Genomic DNA, 10202 nt, shown 5'->3' with positions numbered 1-10202 from the left:
GATAGAGAAAGGTGGCATGGGGAAAATGTAAAGAGAAGGTAGAGTAGATAAAAAGTAGAGATGAAGAAAAAAGAGATAAAAATGGGGAGAGAAAATAGGCAGAAAAATGGGGGTGAGAAATGTAAAAATAGAGATGAAAATGGGAAGAGAAAAGTGGAGAGAGACAAAAATAGGGAGGATTTTGATTTTTTTATATTTTTCATTAATGTAGATAAAGAAGATGTATTTAATTTCATTTGCTTCATATAGTGTTTTTATGTTTTATTTATTTATTTTTATGAACATTCACTAAGTACTAATAACGAGTACATTGTTTGCCTTGAAAAATACAATCTTGCTTTGCAAGAATGTTAGGGAGGGAAAAACAAGTTTAGTTTTTGAAACATACATGCTCAAAATCAAGATTGCACTTGGCATTCTTGGTAAACTTCTAACATCACTAATAAAACAATTTAGCCAATCTCTCATTCGTTATTGTGTTGCCAAATGAAGAATCTAAACTCTTATTTACATCCTGATACTGCGAACCATCAAGACGACAAGCCCAGCCATGCAATCAAACTTATATATTTGAGTTAGTTTGATCAACCTTTACATCGTAGAGAGATTCCTATTTATAATCAAATCTCGTTTAAATCAAACGTTAGCATGAAATTTAATCAATGTTTACTTTGAGTATTAAATTAATTTAGAACCTTGGATTCATCACATAAAATAGCAATTAGATAATTAATTAAAATGTGGGAACTAAGCATATGATGGCGGTGAAATAAGTTGTAGAATTTTATAACTTTATTTTTAATAATACTAATAAATATATATCCATTGTCCGAAGCTTGGCCAGCCAAGTCCACGATATCAAAAAAAAAAAAAAAAAAATCTGAAGATGATCCAAATGCCCAACATCGCTACGTAATGGTAAGAGGACAAATAATTAAAAACTTGCTGTACAACCAGAAAGTCAGACAAACAAAAAGAGTTTGAACATGTGAGAGTCGAGCTGGCACCGCTCAATTGGTCGCCAACCTTAATTGACTAGTCTTATTCTAAATCTTTTAATATGGAATTGTAACTCACATATGCAACAAATATACCACATCACATAATCCGTATAAAGAGTAATGTAGGCTGTCCCAAAATGGATCTAACATCATATATATTCTTAAAAAGAAGGAAAAAGAAAAAAAGAAAAAAAAAGAAAGTGTATAAATAGCTTGACCCTACTCTTTACTTCTCCACCCACAAAAACTTGGTGTAATTGGATCAAGCTACCATAATGGGTTACCGTAGCCACTTCAATTTCCTCTTCCTCTCTTTTCTTCTTATCATCTCTACCTCCATAGCCAAGAAATCTTCTGCTTCTTCTTCTTCCCATCCACATGTCAAAACCCTGGTTTTTCCTGTAACCAAGGTCCATTCCGATTTCGGACCAGACCAATACGTTACAGAGATAAAAAAGAAGACTCCTAAGCTCCCCATTAAAGTCTCCATAGATATTAGCCATGACATCCCTTTTCTGTATTGTGAGCGATCCTATCTCCGTTACACCTATAAGCCTATAAACTGCAGCTCTCCTCTTTGCTCTTTTGCCAACTACCCTCTCAACCCTTGTTACAGCGATAACACTTGCGCTTCCTACACCTACAACAATATTTGCGATAGATATGCCAGTGGTCAGTTAATCCAAGACATCGTCACCGTCAAATCCATCGATGGCCGCTCTGTTTCTGTGCCTAACTTCATCTTCACTTGCTCCATCGAAACCTTTTCGTTTCTTGGCCTTCCTAATGGTGTCAAAGGTGTTGCTGGTTTTGGAGTGAGCAATATTTCATTCACTTACGAATTCGCTGCTGCTTTTGGCCTCAAAAGGAAGTTTGCCATTTGCTTGAGCCCCTTTGAAAGATCGAATGGTTCCATCTTTATTGGGGATGGACCTTATGTTTTGCAACCTGGAAACATTGATGTTTCCAAGTCTCTTACCTATACACCTCTCATCACTAACTACTATTATAGGGACTTCTACCTCTTGTTGAAGGCTATCAAGATCAACGGCAAACTTGTTCCTTCTGATAAATGGAAACACATGCTAGCCTTCAACTACGATAAGAGTGGCTATAATGGTGGAGCAAGGATTGGTACCGTCTATCCCTACACAGCCATGGAGAGCGAGATACTTTCTTCTGTGGTTGATGAATTTGTGAAAGCACTGGGGAAGAACATCACAAGAGTAGCCAATGTGACTCCATTCGATGTTTGCTTTAACTCGAACGGCATTGCTAGGACACACCTTGGCCCGGCTGTGCCTACCATTGAACTTGTCTTTAACAACAATGCTGTTTGGAAGATATATGGTGCTAACTCCATGGTTCAAGTTTCCAGGGATGTCATGTGTCTTGCACTCGTAAGTAAAAAGGAAGGTTTCTGGACGAAAGGTGCCATTGAAATTGGAGGTTATCAATTAGAAGACAATCTTGTTCAGTTTGATCTAGATAATAACAGGGTTGGATTCAGCTCTTCTTTGCTCTCCAAACAAACTTCTTGCTCCAACTTCAAGTATACAAATCATGCTTAATTAAAAGCCCATATCCATATGGACAAGCTATACCGGTGTTTTATTTTTTGTTAGGATTTCAAATAATCTCATTTGAGTAATAATTAATGGTCATCCTTGACAAATGGATGGTGTTATGTTATTTTATATGTTCTCTTTAATTAATACTATTTGTAGTTGGGTTATATATATGCCGTATTAATGTTTCACAATTGCTGGCATTGATCAGATGGTGTGCATTATTTTTCCATTGAAAGATTTTATAATCCTCTAACCTTTCATCCTTACTATACTTTCAATTGAAATGGAAACTATTCCTAACTGCATTCATAAAGTGCCATGGATTCTGGATGACAATTCATCTTCAATATATTATACCGATTAATATCCCACAAAGTGTGTCTAAACTTCTGGTCCCTTTGTACAAATCAATATATTATACTAATTAATATCCCTTTAATCCCTTTCAACATAGATCCCTTTGTAGTACTACTAATATGAGGGGCTAAGCCTGCCAGGATGTTCTTGCTTTATCTTGAAGTGGGTACTGTGATAAAGGTATAATTGGACTGGGAAGGACAAAAAAATTTGGAATGGATATTAGTGGGTATTTCTGGGGACATTTTTATTTGGATATGGCCAAATTATGTGCCTCCATATTCCCAAGACGTATTCAAGCTGTTTACCACCACCCCACTTGTTGTCAACCCACTCAGCACAGCTTACATTATTAGTATACTCAGATTGTGATTCTTCTGTGGATATCTAATTGATCTAAAATTCTATCCGGATTGCTGGTAAAATTGTCAGCTTCAAATTTAATACTTTATTGCTATCTATTAAACTAAGTAGGAGTTGAAAAAAGGTAATCGAATTAGAAAACTATATGTATAAAATATATTACGGAGTAGTACGAATTATCATTTTGGTCATAGAAAGGCAGAGCTTAATTTGTATTTAGATAAAGCAAACCCAAGCCATCAACCCCTCTGCCTCTCTCTTTCTATTTGTTTGTTTTACAGATTTTTAACATTGTTCTTCCTATTCTTCCAAGTTTGCAATTTGGTCAAGTGAAATTGACTCAATTAGTAACCTACTCACATCTATACCTAGGAGATTAGGAGGCTGTTGGTTCGAGACATCGGAATGAGAAATAAATTATTGTAAATAATTAAAAGAAAAAAGTTTGGAGTTTGGTAGAAAAGGCAATGGACAAAATAAAGTAGACAAACATATGTGATCGAAAAGTCCCTTAAAATCCATATCAAGCTGTGCAAAAACAAGAGAGCTGTTTGCCTCCTTTTAATCTACCAATTTAGTTAAGTGCATTGTCAAATAAAGCATATATAAGCCCCACAAAATGTCGATTCAATATACAATTATAACTAGCCCTTGCACCATATCATCCGTAAGAATTGTGTGTAGCTGACAACAAAACTTGTATGCTCTCTATTCCCCTTGAACGACTTTCGACATACATACACCCTACACAGTTGAGCGGCTATGCATGAATGTTGAGGTTTTAATTGATGGCTGCAAAGTGCTCTATATATGAAGATTGATTGGTAAATTTCATTAATTTGATACCTCCTTGCCATTTGTATGAGTATTGTGAATTGGTGAGAAAGTAAAGGTACTTTTATTGAAAGATTTTGTAAAGAATGGGTGTGGCTCTAGTAGCAGCATTTGGAGGGACAGTGTTTCGGGTGTTGTACTGGAGGATTCATGGTGGCCATTCGATAGGGAAAGTTAAAACAAGAATGTATTTTTGTGTTTGGGATTCATATAAGGAGGATTAAAGCTAACGGCTTCACTAGTAAAAAGAGGCATCAAAAAAATTTTTATTATTATTATTATTATTTGGGATATATATATATATATATGTATATATATACACGGAGAGAGAGAGAGAGAGAGATTTAATGGATTAAACAGTAGCTTTGCTACTAACTATCGCTAAATGAACTAGGAGGGATCATTCAAATGGAGAACAATCCTTTATGATGAGTTATTTTTTCCAACCTGGAAAGATTCCCTAATTATAGTCAAGCCCTGCTTAAATTAATCAATACATGGCATGGATTAATTATTAATGTTTTGAAGCATCAAATTAACTCAGATCTAGGATTCATCACATAAGATATCGCAATCAGGTAATTCACGTGAAATGGAAGTTTGCAGAATTTTTAAAACATTAATAATAAAGATTTGTTCATGATACGGATCCTGCATTTTTTACCAAGTGGTCATCGTTGTTTTTTTTTTTTTTTTTTTTCTCTTATTATCCAAACCAAGTGGACATATAGTTAATAATAATTTAATGCGACATTAATAATTAATTATATATAATATGTGAATTAATGATACATGTACTTATTCACTTTATAATAATTACTTCATTTTAATTAATCTATATTATATATATATATATATATATATAATGTACATAAAACTCAAATATTTGTATTCAGCACAAACTTAAATGATCAATAATCCAATCATCCCATAATATGGAATGGAACAGTCCCCTTACCTATTTCACATGGTTGGATATAGCATAAAGAATAAGATGGAATACGTGCAACATGATTCGCATTAGAAGTGATTATTCAAAGAAAACATTTTCCATGACGAAAAATATCATAATAAGAATAGAAACATAGGAGCACACAGTGAAGTGTTAGGATACAGACTTACTCATAACATTAGACTTAATTACCCAAATTTGCTCAAAATAAAGTAGTGAAAAAAAGCTTTCGTAGAACTTTGAAGAGACATTGTTTATTCAAATATATGTATCCATCCCAGAAAATGAAATTTTATCGGTTAGAACCTCATACACAAAGTCATTTGGATATGCAGGTCCCAATGACTTGGAATAAAAATCTAGGAAAATTAACATTAACTACAAAACAGAAAACCAAAATGCTAATGAATTAGGTGGAACAAAGAAAAGTGAACAATATAAAACAAACTTAAGTACCTCTTCAATTTTACTAGGAACATGAATACCCTCATTTACAGCATCTTTTCACTTATATAACTGGTGTTGGTGCCGCAATTTGGTTCCTAGTAAGTAATTATCAATCTGTTCCTTTTTTCTTTTCCCCTTCAAAGATCATAAGCATTAGATTGATAAGAAACAAAATTTACATTTTCTCCAAAAGGAAGGAGTTCCAAGTTCCCAAAGTTTACATTTTTATCCACTATATTAGTTTCATACATAAAGAACAAAAGGAATATATATATATATATATATGAAGAATCCCAACTAAGAAAAATTAATCATATACTTAATGACATCGATCAATCAACTATTTCAACATTGAACTTGGAACAAAAACGATCATTGATCAGAGAATAAACCAAACATACCCCATATTGCATTAACTTAAATGAGAATCGGGAAAAAAATAAAAAATTTAACTTTTTCAAATTTGATTCGTTAAAACACAGAGACAACCGTAGGGAAAAATTATGAAATTCACATCATAATGGCCAAACAACAAACTGGGTGAATTTAATAAAGAGACCCCAAAATAAAAAAAAAAAAAAATTAAAAAAAAATTCAATAACAAATGCATGTAGAGCAGTGAAAAAGGATAATAGCCCAATCAACCCAAATCAAATCTATCTTTCTACGTTTATTAATTCACAGAGATCGGATAAAGCTATAAGAATTGAAAAAGGGATACATAAAAGAATAATTAAGCAGCCGAACTCTCTGCGGTTCTGAATGATTGCTATACGGCAAGAACCATGAATTTTCAACGCTTGATGGGCTTGCGCCAGTATTATACTGCCATGTGGCAATAAGTGGATCACACTGCCACATGGCCACCTGTTATTGGTGCCATGTCATTCGTGAAAACCCACGAGTTGGGTTTACAATGGTTTTGTTTTCTTTTAATTTTTATTTTTCTAGTCCTTAAAATTTCATATAAGCAAGTCTTTAATTTTAATTTTTATGTTTAATTATGCTTTTGGACCTTCACTTTGCCTCCAATTGAAAAAAAAAAAATAAAAAATCTTAAGATACTCAATTTCATTCTCAAAAAATAAATAAGTGAATAAATAAATAGTCAATTTCAATTGAGGGCAAACCAGAAAGTTAAAGTATAATTAACCCTAATTCTTATTACTTATTGGTTACAAAAGTATAATCATATAAAAAAGAAAAAAGAAAAAAAAAAGATTTTGGAGATTCCTAAAATATATATGTTATATTCAACATCAAATAAAGCCAAAAAAAAAAAAAATGTATATATGTTTTTTTTTTTTTTTTTTTCCTGAGGCTCTTGTAACGGTATAAAAGCAAAGAAAAGCAAACCAATATCTGCCAATATTTGAATTTCCAAACCCCTGCTTATAGGTCTCTCAAGCCAACGGCTGTATCTCTCTTCTCTCTCTGGCCAACGGCTATATTTCTCTTTCTCTTTTTTCTCCTTCGCTTCTTCTAAGCAGAGCTGGGAACAAAGCAATTTTACACAGTTGAGGAATTCGATCTCCGCCGCTTTCAAAAACCATAGTCCGGCAGAATGCAAACGTCGTCGTCTCGGAAGCAGAATTTATCGAAGAAGAAATGATCCAGTCCTCATATGCCAATATTGGCGAGAACTCTGTACGGGGGGAACCTCCGACTCTGGCTTCAAGGTATGGTTGGTGGGTCGATTTTGTTTTTAATTGATTTTATTATCAATTTGTTTGTTTGTTTGCTAAGAAAATTTCTTAAATGTTTTGGGTTTCCGCTATGATCTTGATGGTTCTGTGTTATTTCCTTCAAGTATGTTTATTATCAATGTGTTTGTTTGGTAAGAAAATTTTGTATCTTTTTTGGTTTTGAATCGATGTTTTGGTGTTGGGGTATGATCTCAATGGTTCTGTGTTATTTCTTTAATTATGTTTATTCTCAATTTATTTGTTTTTGCTTAGAAATTTTGTATCTTTTTGGTTTCTGATTGGACATTTTGGTGTTTGGGTATGATCTTCATGGTTATTATTTGATTGCATATCTGTTTTTCTCATATTAGATTTACTTGGGTTTGGGGGTCATCATAGAGATTATACAGAAATCCCAATATGAATTTTTTACAATCACACAGGACGACAATGTTTAGCTAAATAAATAACCCAATATTTCAGGCTTTAAAATTTTAGTAATCAAATCAATCTAGTAGACATGATCAGCAAAAGCTACAATCAAAAGTCACATAGAAAGTCCTCACTTTTCTGTCAATGTAACATGCACAAATCACCAGAACATAATCAACCCATTTAAGCTTAGAAGAGCTCCTAAATCTGCCAAATATGGATATGGACATATATATATATATTTTACCCTCAAACCTATGCAATTTCTATGAATTATTATATAATTATGCAACCAACCAAGTTATATAGTTAGCTAGCTTTATATTTGCACAAATTCAGGAATTTTCTGTACATATTCTAAAGCCTCTTTGTAATTGGAAGATGGGGTTAACATATTTTGTTCTGTTATTGGGTACCATTCTGGAAAAATAGTTTTAGCTTAGGGTTGATTTTTTTTTTTTTCCCTTTTTATTATCAATTTGTTTGTTTACTAAGCTTATAATTTTCCATTTTTGTTGTTTTTATTGTATTCTTTGTTGCTGGTTGATATTGAGATTCCGCTCTATAGGAACAACCTTCATAACAATGATGGATGGTGTATAGAAGTAAGTGTGAGGGGGAGGGAGGTGTGTGTAAATATTGTAAAGCCCATGGAGGTTAATGTCTGATTGTGTAATTATTTGTAATAAGAAAAAATGGATTTTGTTGGTGTTTGGGTGCAGAGAAACGCTGAGGGATTGCCTGAGGTTCTCTTGCCCTCTAAGGTGAGTGTGGGTTTGTGTGGTGTTCTCTCTTCTTCTTCTCTCTTATTTGCTTTCTTTTCCTTTCTATTTTTTTCTCTGGAATTTCTCTCTGTTTTATTCCCTCTGTCTTTCTCTGTATTCTTTTTCTCTTTGATTTTCTTTCTCTATTTTGTTTTTTCTTGTACTCTCTCTTTTTTGTTATCTCTTTACTTTTTTCTCACTGCTTTTTCTTTATGCTTTATTTTTTCCATTTTTTTCCTCTTTATTTCCTTTCTCAGCGCCCTTTACCTATCCTCTTTATTTTTCTTTTCTGTTACTGTTGAGCTTTCTCTTGCTGCTTTTTTTACACTCCACTTGTCTTTCTATTTTCTCTTATAATTTCTTTATGCAGTTTATCTCTGGTTTATTTTCGAAGTGAAGTTATTGTCATATGGTAAATTGTTCATTCCACATGCTATCAATGCTTAGGTTTTGAAATATAATATATAAAAATAGTTAACTTTTTAAAATATATATATATATATATATATACACGGGAACTATACTTTTATTAGAACTAGGAATAATACTATTATTTTTCAAAAAAAAAAAAATCTATACTATTATAATATAAAAAGAAGGGAAAGACGGACATTACATGTAACTAAAAAAAAAAAATTAACAAACATTGCATGTTAGAGAAATTAACAAAATTAAAGAAAAAACATTGCATGTAATAAAAAAAATATACAAAATTAAAACACGTTAATAGAAGAAACTACTAGTAAACAACCTAATTCATCAAGAAATAAAAACCTGAAAGACATTGAAAGAAATTATAAAAAAGAACAAAATTAAGAAAATTATAAAATAACCTTAAAATAGCCATAAAATAACCTAAAATAAGAAACTAAAAAATTTAAAGAAACTCTTAAACTTTGGAAAAAAATTTAAGTAAAGAAATTAACAAAATTTTGATATGTTCATAATTAATTTAAAATTTATATGTATTTTCATTAAACTTTTATTAAAATTTTTCTTCTAAGAAATTAAAAAACATAAAAAAAAAAAAAACTTGAAGGTAAAATTTTTCATCACACTTAATAAATTATTAAATAAATAGTTTATTTTTTTTATCAAAAGAAAAAAAACTTAAAAGGCTAGTATTAATTATAATGCCGTTATCTAATAATATTTATAAAAAAAAATAAAAGAAAATAAAATTTATGTTAAACAACCCTTATTGGATAAGAGACTAACAATATAAGTAATATAAATTAAGGCATTGATAGCTTGTGGAATAAATGAATTACTTTGTGAAAATAACCAAATGGAGAGAGTAACTAGAAGAACAAAGTAAATAGACAAATTGGGAAGAAATTATGTAGTAGAAAAGTGTAGAGAGAGAAAGTGGAGGCAGAATGTTTAAAGATAATATGAGACAACTATGGAGGAGGTAGAAAAAAAGTGTAGAGAAAGTTTAGAGGAAGAAAGTGGTGAAAGATATAAAAGATAAAGTAGAGGGAAATGTAAATTTGAGAGAAATTAAAAGAGAGGGTGGAGACAAAATGTAGATAGAGATGGTTAGGGGAAAATGTAAAGAGAAGGTAGAGTGGATGAAAGTAGAGATGAAGAGAAAAGAGATAAAAATGGGGAGAGAAAATAAAGGAAAAAATGGGGTTAAGAAATGTAAAAATAGAGATGAAGATAGAAAGAGAAAAATGGAGAAAGACAAAAATGGGGGGAGATTTTGAATTTTTGTTTTTTTTGTTTTTTTAATGTAGATAGAGAAGATGTATTTTATTCAATTGCAATTAACTATTTAGTTTCTTTCATGT

General features: G+C 31.7%; 1 protein-coding gene across 1 annotated transcript; it reads left to right on the top strand.

The window, feature by feature from the left end:
* Positions 1-1276: 1276 nt before the first annotated feature.
* Positions 1277-2572, top strand: LOC107423280 (probable aspartic proteinase GIP2). Its single transcript, XM_016032815.4, has one exon. The coding sequence runs from the start codon at positions 1277-1279 to the stop codon at positions 2570-2572; it is 1296 nt and encodes a 431-aa protein (XP_015888301.3).
* Positions 2573-10202: the final 7630 nt, after the last annotated feature.

The sequence above is a fragment of the Ziziphus jujuba genome, chromosome 3 (genome assembly GCF_031755915.1).
Source record: "Ziziphus jujuba cultivar Dongzao chromosome 3, ASM3175591v1".
Classification (NCBI taxonomy): domain Eukaryota; kingdom Viridiplantae; phylum Streptophyta; class Magnoliopsida; order Rosales; family Rhamnaceae; genus Ziziphus; species Ziziphus jujuba.
This window is presented reverse-complemented; position numbering and strand designations above follow the sequence as displayed.

What these genes read in the sequence shown, in the direction of transcription:
- LOC107423280 (XM_016032815.4), top strand. Translation starts at nt 1,277, where the DNA reads ATGGGTTACCGTAGCCACTTCAATTTCCTCTTCCTCTCTTTTCTTCTT.